Source organism: Typha angustifolia, chromosome 12 (genome assembly GCF_048772165.1).
Source record: "Typha angustifolia cultivar Huaian chromosome 12, ASM4877216v1, whole genome shotgun sequence".
NCBI lineage: Eukaryota > Viridiplantae > Streptophyta > Magnoliopsida > Poales > Typhaceae > Typha > Typha angustifolia.
The window spans coordinates 3,102,354-3,129,900 of NC_133250.1; the positions used below are offsets into that span (position 1 = coordinate 3,102,354).

General features: G+C 34.7%; 1 protein-coding gene across 6 annotated transcripts; it reads left to right on the top strand.

Moving 5' to 3' along the window:
• Positions 1-27,547, top strand: LOC140772572 (DEAD-box ATP-dependent RNA helicase 58, chloroplastic). Of its 6 annotated transcripts, none has more exons than XM_073114708.1 (11): positions 153-291; positions 783-904; positions 3,525-3,618; positions 6,154-6,267; positions 6,362-6,484; positions 12,493-12,597; positions 15,243-15,401; positions 15,534-15,602; positions 15,854-15,943; positions 24,984-25,124; positions 26,849-27,547. In XM_073114708.1, exons 2-11 carry the CDS (start codon positions 897-899, stop codon positions 27,122-27,124), a joined length of 1,179 nt encoding a protein of 392 aa, XP_072970809.1. In that variant the 5' UTR covers positions 153-291; positions 783-896; the 3' UTR covers positions 27,125-27,547. The 6 variants fall into 6 exon arrangements, with proteins under 6 accessions (XP_072970808.1, XP_072970809.1, XP_072970811.1 ...); XM_073114710.1 differs by having other exon boundaries at positions 6,158-6,267; positions 26,849-27,546; XM_073114707.1 differs by lacking the exon at positions 783-904 and having other exon boundaries at positions 1-291; positions 26,849-27,545.

The following is a 27,547-nucleotide window of genomic DNA, read 5'->3' on the forward strand; positions in this document are numbered from 1 at the left end:
TGAACCTGTCCATTCGACCCGTCTCATCCTTTCATCCATGGCCTCCTTCGGCGGCACTCCTCCCGCCTCTTTCCTAAACCGCGAAACCCATTCCTCTCCTCTCCCCGCTTTCCTCTCCAGAAACTCTAACCCTAGACTCCGCAATTCCTTTCCCTTACTAATCCCGTTCCCGTCGAAGCCCTCGTCCGCCATCTCCTGCAGTGCTAGCGCTCTCTCTCACGACGGTCCCAAACGAACTCGAACGCTCCGCGAGATCTGCGATGGCCGAGTGCCGGACCACGTCCTCCAGAGGTGCCATTCTTTCACTAGCTTGCTAATCCAATTTTATCAATTTACTCTTTCTCGCTGATGATTTATTATTAAGTAGTATCTAAACTTCTGTTTAAAAATGGTTTCTTGGATCAGAAAACCACTTTTTTATTTATAGGACGAAACTTCTAATGAAAATCAAGAAGTGAACACTGGAAAATATTTGAAGGGGTGTGTTATTTGTACCGAAACGTTGTTAGGATAGTACAACACTTCTTGCACTATGAGAGGCTGTGCTAGTGAATAAACAGTATATTGTAGAATGTAGATAATTGCGAGCAAGTGTTAGCTAAGTCGGTTCATAACTATATGGAAATTTATGTGGTTAAAAGAGAGATGTGAATATCAGGCGGCCACATATTTGATGTAAATGAATTTGGTTGATGACTAAAGTATTTATCTTTGTTGAGTTGGTTTGTTGTGCATTGAATGAATGACTAAAATAAGTACATATTGAAATTGCTTCATTTCAGTGATTGACAGAGATAGATTGTCACGATGATGGATTGGATTGGATGAAAGAAAGGAAAATTACGTCTTATAACTTCTAATTGCTTTCATGATGGTGACACGTCGATTATTTGAAGATGGTGTGGTACAAAACATTCACTTTAGCACTTCAGATAATCGATTTACTTATTCTATGTGAAATTCGTCCTTGAGCACATCATAGAGAGTAATTGATGGTCTATATCGATTAGTTTTCTTTGGGCAATCATATCATTAGAAGAATTCCTTCATCTTGAAATTGTAGCTTCACGCTTCAGCTTTCACATACAGCTGGATTAATTCACTAGAAGAATATCTTGAAGATTTTGAATCTGGTTTTGGTTGTTTGATCTTGGAACTTTTCAAGAAGGTTTTTTTTTTCTTGTACCTTTAACTCTTGAATTTTCCATCTTTGCTATTTTTGACTCTTGACCTCCTTCTAATAGGGATTGGGATATCACCAAATGATTAATTCTCTGATGGTAATTTTTCAGTTATGCATCTTTGGATATTGGAAAACCAATATTTTGTTGGTGTTTATCAACTTGTGCTTTGGTGATTGTAAACATTATTGATGCAATTATCATGAATTGTCATAATTTCCAGATTGATTTTAATGAAATGGAAGGGTACCTTTCTTTCAAGTTGTTTTCCTCAATTGTGGCTTGACTCTTTTGGAATCTTTCACGCATTCTACCTTTGGTTTAGGACCTTTTGCTCTATGCTAGTATAGCGTAGCCTCCTTAATCAGGGGAATGCTGTCATATGTTGGAATTAACAAATCTGATCAACATTCAAACTTTTTGGGAGCATTGTTAAGGATATGACAGACTGCAAAGGAGGCTGAGCAAGAAGTATTAGTGCTGATTTTATTAATATGGGCTTTATAGCTAAAATTTCAGGGAAAAGAAAGAGATATTCTATCATATGTTTGATTTGATCTGAGTAAAGAAAAACACAATGGTGAGTTTATTTCCAGTAGAAGTAAACTCTGAAATCTGCAAAAAGTTAATGAAATGATTGAAGAAGGAAAAGTTGGGAAAAGAAATGAAAAGTATCGAAAACAAAAAAAAATCTTTCATTTCATCATGGATCTCAAAAGTGCATGACTTATCATAGACTCCTCTTAATAGATAATCTTTCAAGTCATTGTGACTCCCAAAAGTTTGTAAGTTATGTTGGAGTCCTTTTATTAGATACCCGGCCACCTTGATGTATGTGCTGTTGCCATATGGCTTCATTAACACTGTTAGATACAGGACTAAAAGTCCACCATAGAAAGTCACCTCAAAAGTTGAGTTATATAAAAGAAATACCAATTTGGTTCCAGCAGAAATTTGGATTTTCTGAATGAACTTTAATTATAAATTATAGATTTTTTGAAATTTGCAGGGAAGATTTGGGGATATTCCTATATTTTAAAGAGTATTTTTCATAGATATTTTAGCATCAAAATGCTAGATCTATGTAGAAAGACCCGTATAAATGATAGATTGAGCAAAATTGAGCTAGATCTATCATTGATTCATTTTTATATCCAAAATTAGTTTTTAAAATGTAAAACAAACAAAATATTAAAGAAAATGAAAGAGAAATTTACCTTTTCATTTGATTTGAAGAAGAAATATTGAATTCCTCCTTAATCTCCTCTCTTTCTCCTCCCTTTCTCTGTCTCTCAGTTCAACCTTCTTCTTTCAGTAAAGTTGTTGCCGACTAACCTTTAATGGCTTAGTGGGTTTCGAGCATCACGGTTCGGCTCAAAGCCCAGTGGCCCAATCTGTGACAAGTTTCGACTGTCCTTGATTTATGGTTCATTTCCTGTCATATTGATTAGTGATCATCAATTTGGTAAAACTTGTACTTCTATGTTATACTGAGCAACTAAGTTTGGAGGATTGTTTCGATGACTAAATTTATATTATGAGAGTTGTATTTGCCTATTTGATGTAGTTGCCTGGAATTTAGAATTCTGTTAATGCTTTTTTCCACTAGGTCTTAGAAGAATTAGATTTGGAGGTAAAATCTTATATGAAAATTGGGTGGGTTTGTAAGTTACATCTATAAAATGTCTGACTAGGAAATATGAATTTGCTACTATAGATTGCAAAAAAGGATCTATTAAGGAGAATCACTAGGGAAACCTGTAAGAGAAAGAAAAAAGATTCAAAGGAGAATCAAAGAGAAGGAGATAATGAATAGTGAACTAATGAGTTTTATTGATCAAATCTTTCAAGAGAACATCTAAGTCCTGTTATGGAAGGCAAAGAGGGAAGGATTACACATCAGTGCATCATTCATGACATATGGATGGCTCGTATTGGAAATAGGTGGGCCTCTCTTCTTGAGTAGCACACAAAATCTCTACTTCCCACATGATGGGCATGATGTGTGACACTCATCAAACACTCCACAAGATCGACTTAGTCAGTGGCACTTGGACTAAAATCTAGGCCTATCACAGGGACCTCTTACGTAGCTAGAAATCAAGGAAAGGTCTGCTAGTCCGTGACCAAGAGTGACAAATGAAATAAAATAAGCCAAGGATTCATAATGTGTATGCACAAGTACATGAAAACTTGAAGTGCAATGATGAGGAAGAGTTTCATGTCAATTTTTTAAAGAAAACAAAGAAGGTTGTCAAATAAGATAAACTCAACTAAGTAGACATCTTTCTTTCCTTCTACTTGTCTATCATCACGATTTTCAATTTATTTCTTATTTTGCAGGGCCGTAGAGATGGGATATGTTATACCTACTGACATTCAGGAACAATCTTTACCAATTATGTTATCTGGTCGAGATTGTATACTTCATGCCCAGGTTACTTATCTTGTCTAAATGCTTTTTTGTATAATTTCTCTTATATTGCTTTGAAGTTGAGAGTTAGCTCATTGAATTACATTATGATTATCATCACTGGATCACTACTTTCTGAGGTGTTCAACTTGGCATAACTATCTAGAAATTGGTGCAAGAACTCTTAGTCAAAGTAGAGGTCAAGCTTTGGTGGGTACTGCTCCATCTTGTGCAAAACTTCAAAACATGGTGTCAATAGGGGAGGATTGAGGAATAGAGTGAAGGTGGGAGAATAGGAGGCATTGGAGGTGCCAGAGCTGGACGGAAGGGGGATATTAAGAGTTGACATTCTAGGGAGAGAAGTGACTGAGAAAGAAAGCTTGAAGCATGGACAAGTAGGTTGTTTGTCATGGAAGATGGGTTTTGGTTAAAATGTTTAATATAAGAGTATTCGAGTCCTAAAGTCGAGCTTTATTTGCTCGAATATAATCCAATAACTTAGATAAGATCTAGGTTCAAGTTATGAGATTGTGTTCGGCTTGGATAATAAACTAGTATTACAAAGAATGCAGTAAAAATCTTTTTAGACGATGATCAACTCTAAAGTCTAAACCTTCTTTTTTCTAATAGGTCATTTCAGGTTCCAAGTTTGAAGATTTCTCATTCAAGTTAGATTTTCATAATTTTTCCCGAGATTTACACATACCACTGATGTCACCATGCAATGTCTTCTTGGAAGGCTACAACAGATGAAGTTTCTACCAATAAGGTTGCCATTTTTTGATTCAACATGAACTTGAAGACTTTAAACAGGTTTGTGTTTAATATTATCAAGTATGAGTCATAAATGAGTGACTTATCTAAGCCGATTATTAATCGGCTTGTATTTGTTTCAAGGTTCAAAAAATTGGGATCAAGATCAAGATTGGGATCGACCTTCTAAAAAAACGATATGTATTAGCTTGATTGACAATATCGATCACCCGAATTGGATCAAACCTTTTTAATTACATAAAATTCTAAATATTACTTAGAAATGCAGAAAAATTTCTAAAAATTTAGAAAATATGACAAAAAAATAAGAAAATACTAATTATTCATATAAGAAGCCTAAAATAAAAAAAAAGATATTAACTTACTCAAAAATTAAAACTTCTATGAATACCGAGTTGGCTTTCGTAAATCTCTATAGTTGTCGTATATCATAATTACTATAAATTTGTAAATAATAATGTTTAGGACTTAGTATTCCAAATAGTGATTGCATCATATTAGTCATATTAAATTGATATTGTTGTCTTTAAGGGAGACTTAAATAGATTTTGTTGTCTCTAAAGAATAATAGTCAATGGAAATATCAAAGAAGTTAGGGGTACATAAAGAAAATCTATGTGAAAATTGATTAAAATGATTAGGCGCAAACTCGAGGGGTATGAAAATTGATTGAAGTGAAGGTAGAATAAGGAATGATGATACCAATCTAAATAAATGTTTTCTTTCAAATATAAGTTTAGAGGGAGGTGTACGCAATTAGTAAGGAAGGGCATGGTAGCACTTGATTAGGCGCAGACTCTTAAATGAAAATGTTGAATGGAGGGAAAGGAAGAGATTCCATATAGTTGGGGCGAGAGGCTTTATTTGGACATGTCCAATGGAGATCACATAGTACATTAATACGAAGGAATGTTTTCATTGAAGTAGAAAGTAATTGACATGGAGGTTTAAGAATTTGTAAGAAAGGACATGGTAGCACTTGATCATCTTATAGTGATTAGTGGAGGGAAAGGATCCTTTTAGTAGTTCCATACACGATCATATCTCTCCATAAAATATTTCGTATCTGAGAAGACACTATGTTATTACATGATTATATCAATCATGTAATACCAATCGAAGTTGTACCTACAAGAACCCCCTTTAACTTTGGATATGTTATACCTGTCAAGGTATTCATCCATATTAGATGATTAATCAGTAAAAAGTTGGCTCTAATCTCAGTTTGTTTGGACCAGTTTGTGCTGATATAATTACAGATCTTCTTGTTCCAATACAAAGATACATATTTTTTTCCTTGATTCTTCATCTGCATTAAGTTATCGACTGCTATTATGTTCTCATGCAAAAACTCGTCATAGTTGCAGGTGCTCCTTACACTAGTTAAATAAATCTGGTATTATAGGAAAACCTGTGGGGGCTCACAAGGAAAACTAAACCACAAACCAGAAAGTTAGCATAAAGTGGCTGAGACTAGCGATGTTTCATTTTTTTGGTTTTCTCATTGTACCAGATGTGCATATGGTATGAGCTCAGTTTCAATCAGGATAACAAGTTTTTTTTTTTTTCTTTATGCATACTTTCCATCCCTTTCGTGGTGGGCATAGCAGTCCTCACATATTACCATGGTATCACTTTAGTGGCATGAGACCCTCTCTGTCCTGCCTATTAAACAACCTTTTAGAGTGTCTTTTGTGGTACTTAAATATCTGATTTAGCTTTATATTATAGTTTGATGCATTATCCATAATGAGATGTTAATGTTACAATGAAATGTAAATTTAGACAGGTTCAGGCAAAACGTTGGCATACTTATTGTTGGTATTTTCATCCATAGACTTTCAAAGGTCAGCTGTACAAGCATTGATTATCGTACCAACCCGGGAACTTGGAATGCAAGTGAGTTTTTCTTTTTCTTTATATTACTTCAATATGATAGTAACTGTTATTTCATGATCTTGTAATATTTGAATTGGTCTTATAACAATTGAAGGTTACAAAAGTTGCTAGAATGCTTGCTGCGAAGAGGGATGGAATTGAGAAGATGCAGAAGGCATGCACTATCATGACTTTGCTGGATGGTGGGATGTTGAAGAGGCAAAAGAGCTGGTTAAAGGTATTACATTCTATCTGTGTCCCTTAATTTATAATTGAAGGGATCAAGAAGAGAGTAAATCTGAAGGTGACAGTTCCAAGAAAGTATTCAAGCTCATTTAGTTTGCAGTTACCAACTTACCATTTTTAATTCTTGTACTAAGAGTTGTTAAGGTTTTGATTTATTCAGTTCTATGTAGACTGTTTGATTAATATTGTATACTAGTTTCTGTGTGTGCTGGAATTTTTGAATTCTTAATGAACATTATGCTTATGTTAAGAGTTTCCCTAAGGCAAAGTAAGCCAATTGTCTGGGCATGTGAGATGGCAAATTATTAAAGTTTTAACAAATGAAAATACTTTTAATTTGATAAAACTTAGGTAATAAAACCTTTTATGACCCAGTTACCTTTTAGCAAGTTTATGAGTTAGTTCTTTGGATTGCCTATTCTAGGAGCCATTTGTAGATGTTATTCTGAAGAAAGTTAGTGCCTCAACCATGCTGTAGCAAGTATTAAAATGTACATCATCGGTCACCTTTAGCCTTTGCCTATGGAGATCATGGACTTGGACTTCATATAATTATTCACTAAAAATGATATTGTTTCTCATTAAGGAGCAATCATATTCTGAGGAATTTGTTTTCTCTAATATCTAAATTATAGTTAATGCATATTTGGAAAAAGATGCTCTTGGCAGTTGGCACTATTATTCCTTTTCATGGTCCAATCTGTAATGATCATGTTCTTTGCAAAATTATTGATTAGGAGAAGATAACATGATGAATGATGATAATTCGCAAGTTAGGCAATGTAATTTTTTTCCCATTCATCTAGAGTTTTTAAATGACTAATCATGGGGAGCCCTTTATGGACCACTTGATAGAAACTATTCAGTATTTCGCCAATATTGTTTGTTAATCTTATAATTTTTATTCTTTGTCGACACTTTACATGCACTTGATCAGAAAATGTTCATAATTTCAAGGTTCGAAAAATTGAGATCAGTATTGGGATTGGCCTTCCGAAAAAATGATATGTATCAGGCGAATTTGCCGTATTTGTCTTCCAGATTGGATCAGATTTTTTTTCATTACATAAAATTCTAATTATTATTTAAAAATACAGGAAAATTTTTAAAAATTTAGAAAACATGACAAAAGAAATAAGAAAAATAATAATTATTCACATATGAGCCCTAAAAATGAAAAAAAGTACTTACTCAAAACTTCGATGAATATCGAGCTGACTCTCGTAAATCCCTATGGTCATTGTCATCATAATCACCATAAGTTTATAATAATAATGTATAGGGCTTAGTGCTCTAAAGAGTGATTGTATCATATCATTTATATCAAATCGATCTTGTTAATTCTAAAGAGGATAATAATCAATATGTGGATTTTGTGTTTGATGATACTGAGGATACTAAATCAGCATATGGATCATGTGATGCCTTTAAACAATGAATACTTGATAAACTATGGTTATAGAAAGCAACATACTAATAATGACGTCCCTGACATGTATGTACATCCTCAATTTCTCTGTCTTTAATCCCTATACCTTTTTCACTTTCCTCAGCAAATGTGGAAAAGACGATCTCACCACCAGGTGTATTATCAGGATCATTAGGATTATCTTTGGTATTGATAGCTATAATATCTCTTGCTATCGAACAACTCGTACTAGCCTTTGCTCTAGCTGTGATTTCTGCGAATGCTATATCTAATTATGAGTTATTTTTATCATCTAATAATCTATCCTTCACTTTTCTAATCCATGAAGTTAGGGAATCTTCTTTATCAAAAATATGATTTAAATCAATTAGCTGATCACTTTTTAATTTTTTAAAATTTCTCTCTCAATCTCATATTATAATGGCAGAAAAATAATTTCTCTAATCTCTTAATTATTAATCAATTCGATTATGTGTTTTCGTATGAATCAAGGAAAAGGTAGTGCAATTTCTTTCACACTGTGATAAAGACACGATGTAATTTAAGATTTTAACTATTGATGTTAAATTTGGTGCTTCCTCCTATTCATAAATAGACCACCATTTAGTTGAATTGTTATGAGATATAGTTGCAGTAACTTTAGCAGTTTTGAAGTGGTAAACTCTTAATCTATATTTCTCTATCTGAAATATATTATTGAATATTTTATAAGAAATTGATTATATTGAAACTTGAAACAAATAATAATAAAATTATTCAATTGAATAATATCTCATTTTGTCATCAAGGATTCGTTTATGAATGTCACGACACGGAATCGGAATTATGACCGGCCATGTATCTCAATACGTTGGAGATACACGTATTGAGATACAATGCCTTACTAATCTTCTAAGTACACCAATGACAAAAATTAATTAAAAAAATAGATTTATATAATTTAACCCAATCATAATGAAAATAATCAAGGTCATCACTAATGTGTTTCTAAGCAAATTGAATTAACAAATAGTTTAAAACATAAAAATCAAACAAATGAAAAGGTAAAAGGGTAAGTCTTAAGTAGAAGTGGGTCCCGGTGCATCTCACTCAGTCGCCACACTGACCATTATCTGAAATATTAGAAGAAAATCTATGAATCAACAACTATAGCTCAGTGAGTGGAATCCACTCAAAAGCCAAATAAATTAAAATTTATAACGTTAAATAAAATCCAAAATCAGCAATATAAAGTGAATTTTACTAAGCATGTTCTTAAAGTAACAATAATAACGACAATAATAATAACAGAAAGTCATATCTTATGACATGCTCAGTTTTAATATACTGAAATTTTTCTCAATAATAATAATGTCATTTGTCTCAATTAGGTCTATACCCTATAGATTCATATCAATTAGAAGTCACATCGAGATGACGCTTGGGCCTTTTTCTCATAGCTGATTTGATTATGATCATCAAGAGGTGTCTCTATGTAATAAATGCACCTTATTTTTTTTTACTAATAGTTGAGAGAGATTAGAGTCATCTTAAAAAGTCTTTTAATCTAACTTAGGATTGTTTCCTAACCTTGCTAGAGTCACCTAAGAAAGTCACCGTAGTGATCTGAGATAAGACTTTTTCTTGGATTTCCAGTCAGATTTGAGTCATTATGAAAAATCGCAAACGATCTATACCGGGACTATTATCTAAGTCATACCAAATACTAGTTATATTTTACCCCACTAAAATTTGCAATTTGCATAAAATATAGCGATATACTAAATTATATATTTTGCGCATGTAATTATAATAATTAAATTGCACACAGAAAATATAATAAATAATTTGCACATAGAGAAATACGTGGTCTGATAAAAAGTACGAAATACAATATGAATAAATATGTGAGTAAACCCACTCACTTCAGTCTAGGTTAAACAACTGAAATCTTCACTTTCTAATCCACGTGCTAAAAATTATCACCTTTAATAGTAAATAACAGTAAAATTTTAAATTAAATAATATCATGATTTTTAAGATTTAAAGCTAAATAAATAGCTAAAATAGGTTGATTTAAACCCATTGGATTGGGCCGGATCAAAGCCCAAACCAAATCAATAATGGATTGGGCTGCTGGCTAACCCGTAGCCCACCCTCCATTAAGATAGTTCATGTCGGGTTTTTGGATCTGAAATTCAAACTTGAGCCCAATCAAATCTTCTCCCTATAGTGATCGATGTGAGGAAGAGAAGGAGAGAGAGTCCGTTGACGACCACCGGCGACCACTGCCTTTGACGGTCCACTGGCCACACCCCTAGCTCTCCAACATTCTCGTGACCACGCATACCACGCAAGGTGGAGGAGAATCCACCGTTGACGACAAGTAGCTCGACTCCATGGTCAGAGGCCATGGAATTGTCTTCTACCACAAACCAAGCCACGAGGGCTCCAGGGAAGCACGCCTACGGTATGAGGCCAACAACATGAAGCTCTGGCACATGAACGGCAGCGACCTGAAGCTGTCGGTCGGCTCGATTCACCGACTATGCTGCTTTACCCCAAAAAGAAAATGTATTTCTATTCTAATTTAATTAAACTTTAAATTAATTATGAGGGATGGGAGAGGATTGATCGGTGAGTTGTTGAGTGGTCTTCTATCACTCCGGTGCTTCGATTCGATGGTGGGTGCTCCAACGGGAAAGAAAGAGATAGACAGAGAGAATGACATATGAGAAAACAGGGTTAGGGTTTTGATTTATTGAATAGGTTTTTGAATCTTTATTTGGGATCAAATTTAGATTCGGAGTGGCCAAAATCTCTCGGTAACTCCTCTGTCGCGTAACTGCGAAAGAGAAGGGAGGGGAGGGGGTTGCACATGCACTGCTCATGTGATTCTCTTTTTTTTTTCTCTGTTCTTACAACTATTCCCAATGAAAAGAAATTTCGTCCTCAAAAATAAAATTAACGTAATAAGAGAATAAGGTAGTACCGCAATAATTAGTTACTATGCAGACTGAGGAAATAGCTTTTAATGCTTCTCTCACATATCATCTTCACGCTCCCAAATTGCTTCTTCCGGCTTGTGGTTTTTTCATAAGATCTTCACAAATGAGATTACCCTGTTGTGAAGATTTATTTGCTATGTTTCTAGGATATCTATAGGTTGCTCTTCATAAGATAAATTTCCTCGGATCCCCAAAGGCTCGAAATCAATCACATAATCAGCACTAGGCACATACTTCCTTAACATAGTCACATGGAAGACATTATGTTATTTAGCTAACCTAGATGGCAATACTATTTGGTATGCCACCTCTCCAATGCTTTAAACACCTCAAAAGGTCTAATAAAGGGAGGACTCAATTTGCCTTTTTTACCAAACCTAATCAATCCTTCCTAATATGACACTTTTAGATAAACCATGTTACCTATCTGAAACTCCAGATTTTTTCTCTGATTATCAACATAACTTTTTTGACGGCTCTGAGTTGTTAGAAGCTTTTCTTTGATTTTGACAATTTTTTAAGTTATCAGAAGCCTAAAAACTAAAAAAATTACTCATGATAAATTCCGAGCTAGATCTAATAAATTTCTATGCTCATAAATTTCTCTTGTAGAAGTGCGATAATTTATCTCCCTTCATTGTCTGTCTGCAGCAGTAAAGAGGAGAGATAAAGGGGGAGTTAGAGACAGAGAGAGAGAGAGGAGGAAAGAAAACTAGAAGAGATAAAGAAACACTTACTCAAGTGCGGAGTCGCCGAAGGTGCTTGCTGGATCAGCCTTTGTATGAGCTTGGTGAAATGTGAGGAATTGCCCCGAAACAAGCCAATTTGTTGGTTTTGGGGTGGGATCGAGATCAGCCGAAACTGCAAACTTTGGCTGAATTGTGAACTCTATAATAAAGGATAAAGATTGCTCCTGTGGCCAGCTGCTATTCAATGCCTCAATTCATTGTCCTAAAGGACCAATATATGACTGTTACCATAGTGATATTTTAGCTTTAGCTTTATGCTATATCCTCATACTAATATTATCTTGAAAGGCTTCATGAAGTTTCACCAGAGACGGAATAGTGATGGCTGAAACTCATTGGTTAAGGTTGAAACTATCAAGATTTCTAGTTTTGACATTTATTTTGATATTCTATTTTAGACTAAAATATTTATTTTTCCTAGGGGTCAAAACCGAAACCCAAACTTTGAACCATCATCATGATATATTGTTATCTTAACTGGCAGGGACTCTTAGCTGGTTTCCACTTTGGGCACATTTTCTTGCTATATGGTTGTAACAGATAGATCTGCAGAATCAAAGAAGTCCATTTGTGCTACTTGCTAAAAATGCTGTGTGTCAGTTTTTAAGATAGAATCATTAGTACCATGATGGTCTCTTGACACAAGGACACCACTTGCACTTGTGTTCATTTTCTAAATTTTTGTATACTTGATCTCATCTTATCCCTCAAATTTTTTTCCATGCATGTAAATCATACTTTTCGTCATAAGTGCTAACTACCATCGAATGTTCTACAAGTCCATAAGTCAGTAATTTGTTTCATTTCTTGTATTAATGTGTTAATTTGCTTTCAGGCAGAGCCACCTGAGATAGTGGTTGCCACTATAGGGAGCTTGTGTCAAATGCTTGAGAAACGCGTTCTTAAGCTTGAAGCAATGCGGGTATTGATTATTGATGAGGTGATTACTAATATTATTTGCATGTCCATGGCATGTTATTAAGTGATTCATAATGTAGTTGCTATTATTACAATTAAGTGGGATTTGGCTCTAACAAGGTACGGTTTCATGTGTTTATTAATTATTGCAATTTATAGTTTTACACCATTCCTTTCATTAGTTTTTCTACGACCTTGGTTTTTTGACTTCTTTCATTAAATTACAGAAAAGATCCAAACAAAAAGAAAAGAAGAAAGAGAGATTTAGGAGAGTTGCTTGATCAAGGATGTGAACTCCAAAACCTGTTGAAAAAAATATTTTATTCTTATTTTCTCTTCCTCCTTTGCTTTAGAAACCAAATCGGAGATTAATCATCCTAGATGTAGCAACATGAAGATAGGTCTATCATTTGTAAGAGTCATTCTATATAGATCTAGCATTTTGTGCTAGATTTATATAAAATCTTCAAAATTTAGGAATTAAAGGCAAAGGAAAATAGCTTGATATTATGTGTTGAATCATATTTGACCTTTGCTATGTTTAGGTCTTTTACAACATTATCTAGGGCTAACGACTGTAATGTAAGCTTTAATGCATATATTAAAACTTAAACTATGTGTAAATACCTTAAAAAGTCTATTTAGAGGCGTGCCAGTGGCACCATCAGGACGGCGTATTGACACGGCATGTGCCATTGGCACAACAATCCATACTTAAATCTATTTGAAAGTTTCCAAATTCTCATTGCAAGCTGAGGCAAGTGAATGTGATCATGAACTATTCTAATATAGATACTGTCCTGTAGTTTCTTCTTAGGGAGTTTCAAAATGTATTTTTCCTTTAATTAATATTTTCGACAAATTTCTTTAATTCTACCTTTTTCGTGTTGTTTACTTTACAAAGTAAATTAACTTCTGCTAAATGATAATTGAACAATCAACCCTGGCTGGGACTGCTGGCCTAACGTGAAATTTGAATTCAAGTTTTTTCAAAAATTCAATTTTGTCATTATTCAACATTTACACATGAATATGTGTGTGTGATCAAGCTTTCAAATTTTAATTTAAGAATGGATATCCTATGACCTTCTCTTCATACACTAGGCTTTTTAGGTAACTAGCAAGTGCAGTTGTCCTAGATCAGAGATGTGCTCAATTTGATCTTATAAGTTAGGTTTGTACAGTAAGATCTTTTAGATAAAGGCTTCCTTTGCAGATGTTGCCACATTACAACATCTTAGCAATTTAGTAATTAGGGTCATGAAAGCAAGTTTCTATCAGGAATGTCCAAGAAAGGACCATGATTGAAGAAGGGAAAGACAACAAGAATCAAGGGAAAAGGAGGAAGGGCATGCTAAATGATCATGGAGGAAACCAGTATGGTGCCAAAATTGATTCTGTAGATCTAAGATGTGAAGATCAAGTGGAGAAAAGGAAGAAAAAATACAATCTTTTCTTTTGTCTACATTGTTTCTTCTTAGATGTAAATTCCGCTGTAAATAGGGGAGAAGGGTTGTGCTTACAGTGCTCCAGTCAATGAATGAACCATTTTAAACTCACGTGAGTTTAGGTGTGGGACATTCTCTCCTTTGGAATTAACCTGAGGAACTTGGGGCAAATTCAGTGAAACCATTCAAGGTAAGTCAAAAAAGGAAGAAAATGAAGAGTTAATTTTGCCTATTAGATTTTATTCTATGTTATTTGCTGTATCTTTTTAATTCTTTTATGTATGTTGTGTGATAGATAGGGGAGAAGGGATGTACTCACTACTCACAAGGCATCATTTAATAAGTGAAACTTGCTTAGAGACATTCCCTTCAAGATGAGTTGGAGGAACTTGGAGCAGATTCAAATTTGTCCGTTACTCTATTGTTGTGTTTACTCTTAACCCCGTATCTCTTCCCTTTTCCTAGACATCCCTGTAATCTAATCTCATCCTTAAGGATCTTATTTGTCTATGAGGATGACTACGAATGTCAGGTCGACCTGCAAAGAGAATCAAGGTGAAGTGGCTTTAGTGGACATCTTCAATCAATAATCTTTCCTATTCAGTTAATCCTTGTAGCTTGTGAATTATTCTATTCGTCTCAATAATTTTAAGCCCCTTAGTCATTAATACCTCCTCTTAAGCCTAAAATTTGAGACTGCTGTTTTTGCTTACAATAGTATTAACTCTACTACTGTCATACAACAAGAAAGAAAGTAGCCAGAGGGCTAAGCACATAAATTCACATCATGTTTATATGTATGTATCTATATATATATATATAGTATCCGATGACTTTTGAGTTTGTCCATCATCGGCATGGCATGAGCAGTAGGCAAGGGCTTGCCGACTGACACGCCCATCCTTAGTTCTACTTAAATAATAACCTTTGAGCTTCTTCACCTACTTTACTAGTGGAGATATATTGGTTAGCATATATATAATCTACTTCACTTTTTGGTTTTTCAGATTTTTTATGAGCCTTCTTAATGTTTAAATATTAATTTTTCTTGCCTCTGTTTCTATACAATACACGTTGCTTATCTAGTGCTCTAGTATACCTCAGTGAAGATTGTATTTGAACTTTTTTGTCAGGTCTCTTCTGTTTTTGCAATAATTTTTTTTCTTCTGATAACTGTCCCAGACTGACATTAATATTTTCAAGGAACTTCTCTTCATAGGTTGATTTTATGTTCAATTCATCAAAACAAGTGTACTCTCTTCGCAAGCTGCTGACTTCATTTTCTACAGTTGACAGTCGTCAAACCATTCTAGCTAGTGCATCCATACCCCAGCACAATCGTTTTCGATATGACTGTGTACAACAGAAGTGGACCAAGGTGTCTTTAATTCACAATTTATTTCACTATCTTTTCTTTGCATGTGTTCTGTTAATATACATACCATCGCTTCTTACTTCTCCCGTTTTTGATGATTGATCCTATTATATACTAATTTCCTTCTGGATGCAGAGTGATGTAGTTCATATCCATGTCAATCATGTGGAACCGATGCCTTCGCACCTATGTCACAAATATGTGGTGAGCATGTTTAAACTTTGAAGGACTTGTTGTTATATTATAGTGTTCACTTCTTTAATTATTTTGTCTGTTTGTGTGTTTTTTGAGTTTCAACACTATTGTATAACCATGTTTTGACTTGAGTTCTCTATAAATGAAGTCCAGTGGCAATTCAATAAACTGCTTTCGATATTTTTTTCATCTTTTAGATCTAATAGTCAGATCACAGAATTTCATGTGATCCCCTTATCTTATTCCCTAATTTGTTGCAGATCTGTGGTAAGAAGGAACGTTTGCATACTTTGCTCTCCTTACTTGACAGAGATGCACCTAAATCCGCCATAATATTTGTCAGTGAGCAGGTTTGTTGAAGTCTTTGTTACTCAGCTTTTTGTAAGCTTGGTGCCCACTTGTTTACTATTTGAATATTAGATGCATCGTAGAGTACATTAACTTTGCCTGTTTTCTAGCATCTTTTCTTCTTCTAAGCTTGAGAAGACATTTTTCCTTAGTTCTCTATAGTTTATATGCTTTTCTGATTAGTTAATCCCAAGAATCTTAAAATATAGAATCCATGATGCTTGCATTCAATTGAATTTAAAATGCTTAATGCATTTGAATGTCTGTATTTACTTGTCTTATGCAAGGCCAGTAAGTTTTAGATTAATAATCTATTAAATTGGGTGGTGATCCTTGTGTCGTATTTATTTGACTTTCTCCTTTCTAGACCCCTGGTAGATGGCAACTCATATACCTGGATACCCTACCCTCTTCAATTTATGTAGTATCAATATTTTACCAATTTTAAAGTACACTCTTGCAGGATAGAGTGACAGAAACATTGAGAATCCAGTGACACAATGAAATAATGTGTGTCAATATGATTGGTGTAAAGCTTGTGTCAATTCACATTTTGATGCCTATATTTGCCAGAAAGAATGAAAACATTAAGGAAAAGGAAATCTCTAGTTTACCTCCCCCATTATTGACTTATTCTGGTTTTTATTCCTGCCTTTTCACTTTTCTATATTGAAACCATCATTTCCCTAAGTATGCTGAAATCACAACTGGCTGTTACTGTAGGTAACAAATTGTAACATTAGCCCTTGAAAAAAAGCTACCAGATTATGAAAATGACCATAGTTTAGCTTGGCCAATTCTGAAGGACAGAAATTTGAATTAAATTAAATTATTATTGAACTTATCCTATCTAGACAATCAAATAGTTACTTGAAGAAAAGTGAGGATGTAAAAATCAGATTTAAGACGGGAAATTACAATTTGGGGATTAGAAACATAGATCCAAACATAAATTTTCCTCTTCAATACAATTTGTTAGGAGCTGTTAGGTTAGCGGGACCAATGCCCAAGGGTATTACTTGGACATTTATGAGAAGTTTAGAGATTGATGTAACAATACTAAAATGGCAGGTTCAGACCAGCGTAGTGTGAAATGAAGATTTCCTCTGAGAAAAGGTGTATAGAAATTAGAAACAAATGAGGACACCTTAAACCACTAGTGTATGATTGCAGTGTAGTGCTTTAGGATGCTATCACTTTATTATTATATTAGTAGTTGGCTCAAGCATCTTACCATAAAAATAGCTGCATATCCAGCAGCCATCTACAAGAAATCTAGCAATCCGCTATTCACATGTAATGTGCAAATAAGGAAAATTGTCTACTATAGCTATCTATGGATAGTGGGCATAGGATAACAACAATACCGATAAGAAAAAAAGGAATATAAAAAAGTAATTTTTTATGAAAATTTGAATCAAGAAATTTGTGATTACGGATGAACTATTTGAATATCCACATTTTGACTTTTTAGGTGATGCATGCTGATCCCTAGTTGGCACCCCCTTGCGTGCTACTAACATGCATTAGCACGCTTTTGGCACATTTTTAATAAAATTTTTAGTGTATTTAAAAATATTTTTAGGTCTTCAGCACGTCAATTTTTACTTTTTAGTTTGAATATATGTATTAAAGCCTACTTGCGAGTCTTTTATCTTAGATTTTTTTTGTAAATAACCTATTTTATTAAAGAAATAGCAATAACCAAATAAAAACATTATTCAACTGATAATATAATTAAATATATTTATTAAAACTAATATTAATGATTGAATACTCCATAATATAATTGAAATAGTAAAAAGTAAAAAATAATTGGCTTCACATGATATATCACTTTTGTCGCGTGATAAAAAAGAGCATCATAGAATATTTTAGATTTACTACAATGAATTCATTTCATATCAATAAAATATATTTCGAACCTCACGTGATCTGTGCCGATCAGCATAGGTTGGCACGGCACGGCACTAGGTTTGATATAAATATCCATATAATATCATTCTTGTAGTGCATGATCTTTTATATGCTAGAAAATGAATGACAAATCTAGTAAGACAGAGTCTGATGATCTCTCTACTATTAGTTATCTTCCTAATTAAATTAAAAACCTAACCATAGTTACATGAAAAGTTTATCAACCTTTGATCTTATATGTCATCGTGTCAGTCGATTCCGATCCATTTCAACTATTCTAACTTAGGAGTAGCTTAAACTGGCATCCTTGGATATGGTGTCAGAGCCTATATTTTTTCCTTAGGTGGTTGAGCTGGCTAAATTTTAATTTGAGAACCTAGGAGTGTGGATTATGGGCAGCTCACTAGAGAAGACGTCCCAGTCTCAAATCGAAATAATTGATCCTTTGATGAAAAATAGTGCCTGATCGAAAGCCTCTGCCGCAACGTTGGCTAGTAACTTTTTCTCAGAAAAGAGAAAAGCATCCCGGAGAATTTGCCATTAGATTGGGGTTTTGGTGGAAATTAATTTCAGGGATGGAAATTTCATATTTTAAGATTTAACCCTACTCTTAGAGCTTTCTGTGGGCCGACCACCTTTCTGGGGACTCCACCTATAGCTGGCCCTATACGAATCTTAAATGACTATATGTGAGAAGAAATATACAGGCTTATGAGAGGCTGTGAGCTCTTCTCTTTCCAATGTTAGTACCAAATTTTGTTCTAATTCATTTCCTCCGCAACTCTTTCCAACTGAGTATTTTGCTCCACTGTACACTATTGTTGAGAATCAGAATTCTGACTGATTAATGGGTTTTGAAGGAAGGATAAGTGATAATGAAGCTCAATGGTTAGAGCTATGTGGTCTATGGGTGAGGTGAGATTTAGATCACCAGGCAAAGTGAGACTGTTAGAGCTAATCCTACATGTGGAAAATTTGTAGTTATCTTTTGTTAGATTTAGTTCACTATTAGAGCTATTCTGTTGGATTAGTTCTCTCTTGTTAGAGTCAAGAATCTGTTTTCTATATGACAGATTTCAAGAAATAGTTCTGCAGTAGCATTTCCTTCATTCGTTATGAAATATCATCTACAAAGTTAGCCATAGCTCTTGCACTAAATAAGGAAAGCAAGACACCTAATCCCATGATTTATGGGCTGCTCTAACAAAAATGAGAACTAACTAAATTAGCCTAATTCTAGGGATACTAATCATTACAAAACTTCCTAAATAGCTAACTATACATGTATATTTTCCCACACTCCCCCTCAAGCTGGTGAATAAGTATTCTCCATCCCAAATTGGATACAATGCTGTGAAATGTTGAGCTGCTTAACCCTTTAGTAAGCACATCTGCAAGCTGGCCATGTGTGGAAACATATGGCGTACAAATCAACCCTCTCTCCAACTTCTCCTTAATGAAGCGTCTGTCAATTTTAATGTGCTTCGTTGGATTGTCTTATACTAGATTGTGAGCTATGCTGGTTGCAGACTTATTATCGCAATAAAGTCTCATTGGGCCATCCCACTTAATCTTCAAATCATCTAAGATGATCTTTAACCAAAGTAGTTCACACATTTCTTGAGCCATGGCTCAGAATTTTTCCTCTCTGCACTAGATCGTGCTACCACGTTATGTTTCTTACTTCTCCAAGTCACCAAGGAAGGTATAATATCTAGAGGTTGATCTTCTATCAACTATAGGCCTAGCATAATCAGCATTTGTATATGCCTCTAGTACCAAATCTCCATTTCTTTTGAATATAAGACTCTTTTAGATATTATAACACTCGGTAAGCTGCCTGCAAATAAACTTCATTTGGCCTCTGTATGAACTGACTAATCACGCTCACTGCATATGCTATGTTTGGTCGTATATGAGACAAATAAATATGTCTTTCCACTAGCCATTGATACATTTCTCTGTCCATTGCTGCATCTTCCTCTGCATTTCCTAGTTTGAGGTTCAGGTCTATTAGTGTGCTACTGTACTTGCTAGTTTACAAGCTATCTTGCCTGTTTCCTTGAGCAGATCTATAACATACTTCTGTTGAAAGATAAAAATTCCCTACCTAGAGTGAGGTACCTCAATCTCAAGAAAATATTTCAGCCTCCTTAATGTCTTGATCTCAGACTCATTAGCCAAATATTGATTTAGAGACTCCCTTTGTCATCATTCCCGGTCACTAGTATGTCATCAACATAAACTAAGAGTGCTATGACTCCCTGTAAAGGTGTGTTTAATGAACAATGTATGATACCCTTGGCTTTGTCTATACCCCCATAGCAATCATAACTCTTGCAAATTTGCCAAACCATGCTTGTGGTGATTGTTTAAATCCAGACAAGGCTTTCTTCAACTTACACACGGTTGGATCAGTCAAATTATTCCCATAACCTGGTAGAACCTCCATATAAATTTCTTCCTCTAACTATCCGTTCAAAAAGGCATTCTTCACATCAAATTGTTATAACTCCCAACTATAATTGGCTGCTAATACCAATAGGATTCTGGCAGTATTCATCTTTGCAGCTGGAGCAAAAGTCTCCAAGTAATCAATCCCATAAATCTTAGTATAGCCCTTGGTTATCAACCTTGCCTTGTATCTCTCTATCGATCCATCTGTTCCATACTTTACTTTATAGACCCATTTACACCTTCCCTATTGGCAACTTAACCAACTCCCAAGTTTTATTTTTATCCAATGCTTCCATTGCCACATTTATAGCTTGCTTCTATTTCTCATTGAACAAAGCCTCGGATAAGATGGTAGGAATAGCAATGGTATTTAAGCTAACAAGAAAGGCTCTGTGGGAAGGTGAAAAACAGTTAAATGACAAAAAATGAGCAAGTGGATATAAAGGTTGTTTTGTGCACTCTCTAGTTCCTTTCCTAATGGCAATAGGAATATCATGGTAAATATTGGTCTCATGAGATTCATATTCAGATTGCAATGAAGAGTTAGACATTGTTACCTCATTTGGAGGATTCGAATTGGATTCTTGGACATGCACAGGTTCAGGAACAGCCTTCTTCCTCCTCAAAAACACATTGCCAAATCTCACATTCTCAAGAGTAGAGTCAAGATTTTCTTGAGTAGTTTTTGGTGTTTTAGAATTTTCTGGATATTGGAGATATCTTGGAGATTTAGGCATGGGTATAGACATAGAATTGGGCATAGAGGCTGGTTTAGACATAAAAAGAGCTGACAGATCAAGTGAAAAGTTCTTATCTTCAATCATAGAATTCTCCCCCTAAAGATAAATGTGCTGAAATAAGACTCTTGTGTTGAAGGTAACATCAACCGAGACATAAAACTTGGATGGAGGGTGATAACACTCATATCCTTCTTGAGTTGAAGAATAACCTACGAAAACATATTTGAGTGCCCTTGAATCTAACTTCCCCCTATTGTGACTGTGGACATGAACAAATGACACACATCCAAATATCCTAGGGGCAAGATTATTTGAGATGTGGATGTTTGGATAGAATGTTGAGAGAGTTTCCATTGGAATCTTGAATCCTAAGACTCTGGAAGGCAACCGATTATAAGGTGAGTACTGTAAGGACACCTTCATCCCAAAAGGATTTATGCACATTTTTCTCAAACAAAGAAGCTTGGGTTTATTGAGAAGTAGATCATTTCTTCTTTCTGCCACCCTATTTTGCTGAAGTGTATTGACACAGGATAACTCATGTATTATCCCGCCTAAAAGTATGAAGTTAGGATTGAAATAATCTCTGGCATTATTAGACCTAAACCTTTTGACACTGATCCCGAATTGATTTTTAATCTTGGAGCAAAATTTTGGGATAAAAGTATTAACTTTAGATTTGTGTTTAAGCAAGAAAAGCCAATTAACACGAGTACAATCATCAATGAATGACACAAACCATCTTGCCCCAGAGACATTAGGGAAGGAGAAGCACCCCAAATATTAGTATGAATTAGATGAAAAGGAAAAGAGCTTCTTTTATTACTAACTGGAAAAGGTTCACGTTTGTGTTAGCAAGCTCACACACTTCACAGTGAAAATTCTCAACATATAGACCATGAAATAAAGAACGAAATAAAATTTTAATGACCCTAAATGATGGATGTCCAAGTCAGCAATGATGAAGCCAAAGTTTCTCTTTACTAGATGAATGAAGTTCTGAAACAAAAGATTGAGATAACCTGTCCTTGACAATGCTTGACTGGCTTGGTGCTTCAAAGTAGTAGAGTCCACCCATTTCGTTTGGCATGTCCAATCATCTTCCCTGAATTCTTGTTCTGAAATACACCATCGTTATGATAAAAGATACATTGCAATTTAAATCTTGAGTAGGTTTTTGGATAGAAACAAGATTAATGGACAAATCTAGGGACTTGTAGGACGTTTTTAAGGTCATGGATGGGCTCATTTTTACAGTGGTCAAAGAACCATCATGTATGGATATTTTCCTATTGCTTAGACATGGGAAATATGTGGAGAAAGCATTTGGTGAGTTTGTCATATGATCGATAGCTCCTGACTCCTTGATCCAAGAGTTGTCATAGGTTATATCCAAGATATTTAATCCAATAGAGAATGGAAGATTACCTGAATATGCCAATGAACAAGTACCTGAAGGTTTGTTAAAGGCTGCTAATAAGAGATCTCAACCTCTCAATCTTTTCTTGGTTGAGGCCTCCAAACTCTTTTTTGCTTCTTCATCATGCTGCACTATTGCAACATGAGCCTGACTATTGTTCTTTGGTTGCTCTCCTTTCTGTCCCATTCTCAACTAGGAGGTTTTCCATGAAGCTTCCAATATCGGTCACAAGTGTGCCGAGCCTTTTTACAATAAGTGCACCATAACCTGTCCTTGTAATCACAATTCTGGACCTTTGACAGTCCGGGTTACTCTCGGAACTTAGTGCTCTTTTGACGTTTGTGACTGAATTATTGGCACTAGTAGCCACCATAGTTGAACTGTCCATGCTCTGTGGTTCAAGCATTAATCCTTCTCTGCTTTTTTCTCCTCTAATCAGCACAACCACTTCATTTAAGCATGGAACCTCTTTGTCAAGAATCTGAATTCTTGATCAAATTCTGGATTAAGCCCAACCAAGAAATCATAGACTCTATCTTGCTCAATGAAATCCTTTAGGATAGCAGCATCTATAGGACATTTGGTTTTTATCATCCTATGGTAAAGTTCTTGCCACAATGCCTTCAACTGATAGGCATATTCAGTCACAGTTTTATTTCCCTATATTGCAGCCATTGTCTTCACCTTGACCTCATATACTTGTACCACATCTCTAGCTTTGGAGTAGGTTCGTTGTAATGCATCACAAACATTCTTAGCCGTAAGCAAGAACATTCATGTGTTGCTGATCTTAGGAATCAGAATTCCATAGCCATGCCATAATCATAGAATCCTTTTCATCCCACACTTCAAAATGAGGATCTCCTTGTTTCAGCCCAGTACCTGTAAGATGGCTGATCTTCCCTTTCCCTTTCAGCATAGTTTGAATAAGCTGTGAGACCATTTGAGATAATTTTTTCCATCCAACCAATATGCTGCTTGAATATTTTGCAATTCTCCAGTTTACTGTGGTTGAACTGTCTCTATCGATTGCTCAGTACTTGTCTTCTCTTCAACCATCTGACATCCTTCACAAACGATCTTTAAGCAATCAAGGCCAATCACAAAAGAAAGGAACAAAACCACCAGAAAACCACCAGCAATGAAGGCTGACAGAAATTGCCAAAAAATAGAACACCAGCAATGAAACTGGTAAAAAAGAACACCAGAAAACCACCAGCAATGAAAACCATTAGAAAAAACACCAGCAATGAAGGCTGGCAAAAAGGAATAACTAAAACACTGCCAATAAACACTTCTTCCCAGAAAGTTTGAAAGTTGAAATCCTACAGCTCTACCATGACAGATTTCAAAGAATAATTCTGTAGCAGTGTTTCCTTCATTCGTTAGAAAATATCATATACAAAGGTATATATACACAATAATATATGTGATCATTGCTCTTCCTAAAGCATGTGAGAAATGTATTCTTTTGATAGCGAATTTGCTCTGAACTCCAGATGATGAATTGTAACTTGTAAGTTGAAAAATAAAGGCGTATTGGGTAGTGAGCAGAGTTAATATCAATAATAGAGTAGAATCAATGGTCACTAAAACAATAAATAGATGATGAGAAACTCACTAAAACAATAAATAGATGATGAGAAACTATCTCAATGCTACTAGTACTTGTCAAAGATAAATATTCATTTTGCAAACTTCTTGGTGGTCTTCTGTCCGAAGGATCCAGATTGGCCATGATAGAGTTCACTTGGTTACTATGAGAAACTTAAAGTGGGCATCATGTCCATCAGTGATTTCACCATTATTGATAATTATTTCTTAGCACTATGTAGGCAGAAGGAAGTATTCTTGTTGTGAAAATGTTTTGAGATGTCCCAAAAAGCACTAGGCAGCTGACGTCTCAAATTTCTTCAGTTTGATGAGAACTATTCTACCAATAATACTGCATCTAGTAGCTGAGGTGTGATTGCTATTTGTATCATAGAAAAAGGTGAATGAGTCATGAGAAGAAAATTTTGTCTTGCCAAATACCTATTAATGTATTATTCTCTCATTTTCTCCCTCGCAGTGGCTTATATCAGTTCCTTTTCTAGATAACAGCTTAATGTCAGAATTCTAATAGCACAGAAAATAAGGTCTTGCAAGTTTGACCTACCTTTATTTTTCATATAGAGCATAAATACTGACATTTTGTCCCACTAGATGAGGCATATGTGATTATCTTAAGAGTACTTACTACATGGGCAGCACAGGACTTAAAAATTAGTGCCTGCTTAATTTTTGAACAAGGAAAGTATCTGCCACTGTTAAGTCATTTACTTCTTACTAGAAATTTAGAGCCTGAATCTATAAGTTCCATTTACTAATTTGCTAGCATTAACTTCTCTTTAATTTGACAATTACGATTCTGAAGATCATTATTTCAAAATTGATTGCACTTTGATTACAATTAATCTTTAGGCTGTATGCTATCTTGTTTGACTTTCTATTTTGCTCATTTGTTAGTCTGAGAAATCAAAATGGGCTGGACAGCTTCCATCAACAACCCTTGTTATTGAATTTCTTAGAGCTTCTTACGGTGGCTGCCTAGAAATTCTTCTCCTTGAAGAAGATATGAATTTTAATGCTCGAGCGATCTCATTCTCTGTAAGTATTCTTGTAAACACAGCAAGAGAACTTTGTGTAACATGTTCCTTCCAAATGAAAGTCCAATGTTCAACGTTCAACTTGCCATTATTGGTTATAATATTCTATATAAGCCACAATTATATTTTCTGGACATCACTTGGTAGATCAGAATAAGGGGGCTTTCTTTGTCTGCTGAATGACCTAAAGTACATCTATTGCTGCTCTAAGTGCATTATAATATTAATTTAGCATAGTTAACCTAGCAATAATTACTCAACTCACTTGATGGAATACCAACAGACAAATTCTTGAAATGAAAGAATCCGTAAAAGTTCAAGTCATCGATTACTACATCATACCTTTGTGCTCATCTATAAATGACAATTTGTTCCAGTGTATTGAATTTGATTAGCCCTTTCTTCATCAAAAAGAACAGCAGCAAAGCCTTCAGTCCCAACTTCTTCATCTGAAAGTATTTCAAACAGATTATTGGGGTTACATCTTAATGCTGAATGGTAGATCCGCAATGTAAGCATTACTCATTTTTAGATCATCTACAATGTATAACATGCATGTTTGCATGTATAATCATTTTTACTAAATAAACCAAAGGTACATTCTTCATAATCATAAAATATACACCATGATATTAGCCAATGCTCAAATATCTATCATTATAAGATGTATGAAGCATAAATACTTTGATAAAATTTTGTCCTTCCTAAAATGTTTTGACATTTCAATGTCATTAAGAGGAATCCCTCAATCTTACAGAAAATGTTGTTGCACGGTTGCACCCATACATGTGGCCACATATTAGACCCCAACTATATAGGCTCTAGGGGCAGTTGAGTTACATAACCAAGTATGAGTGAGACATCCCATTGTTGCACATTATTTCATAATAATTAATAAGATTACTTGGTTCTGCATTAGGTTTAGCTATAACTATGCATGATATTTATTATTTTGCGACATCAAGTCAATTACGCCTACGTAGGTTTTCTTCCTCATTGTTTTGTTTGGGTTCATTCTTAATTATCATAGATTTCGTTTATCGATTGAACGTATTTGTTGGAAGCATTAGTTTGGTGGTTTAGAAAAGTAATAATAGTTTATGATTGTGGACAAAATTGTGATGAAAATGACTCTGTGTATCATTTAGCAATCTTTATCATCTCTCTAGTTTAGTACTAAAAAAATATAGTATTCAATTGAATATATGTTGTAAACATTATATATATACAATTGGACCCATAACTTTATGTTAAGAATTTGGCAAAAGTTTCGACATTTCTGTTTACCATTATGTACACCTTGAGATACAAGAACCTCATCTCCAAGTAAGAAGTTTGGAGTACTTGCTTTTTATAATATTATTCATCATTACTTAGAATATCAAATTTGTGAAGTTATAAATCTTCAGAATAACATTAACGATGAGAATATTTTCTATAAGAAAAAAATAATGATGAGAACTCTCCTTTAGGTTGTAATGCTCCTACAAACTGGGGGTTTAGTTCATTAATTATATTCCTGTGCAAGAAGTGTTGTCATTCTTCTGTTTACGTTATTTTAGAGCTGGTGTTCACAGTATAACTTCTTCTAAAGTGTTTTAACTACTGGCACCATGTTTATGTTGGCGTAATTCAGCTGTAACTCATAACATGGCATAAATTGATCACATTATCTGCATTATTATCTTATAAAATTTTATTCTGATGTCTGGTATTCTTACATAGGAAATTAGGCAACAAGGTTTCTTGCTAGTTTCAACAGATATAGCTGGCAGAGGGTTTGATTTGCCACAAACTACCCACATATACAATTTTGATCTTCCAAAGAGTGCGGTTGACTACCTCCACCGTGCCGGAAGAACCGGACGAATACCTTTCTCCAAGGATGAATGCCATGTTACAACTCTCATCTCTCCGGAGGAGCGATTTGTTTTGCAAAGGTTTGAGAATGAATTGATGTTTCACTGTGAAGAGTTGTCCTTCGAATCTCTTGTAGGTTGACTTATCTTCCTTTGGGCTCTATGCAAGTTTTACTTATTTTCTTCAAAGAAAAAAGAAAAAAAGGGAAACACTGAGGAGACTACTAATTTTGGATAAAGTGGGGAACCCATGGTGGGGAACCCATGGTGCCCTGGCTAAGCCATAAATTGCAGTTGGCAAGAGCCAATCTTTCGCGTTCCAAATTGTGAATGAGGTGTCTCAACCACTGGAATACCAATGATGAAATTGCTGACTTTATATTTAGATGGAACACTCATGTGACCATACCTGGTGACAAGAGAAAGGCAAACCTTTGATTTCATTCTTTTATTAGTATTCAATGAATCATATAGCTTTAGTAAAGTTGTTACTGGTATACAGTGGTTGAGACACCAGGCTCTACAAGTTATGGTTTAGTCAAAGATGTCACAAGTTTTCTCTGAG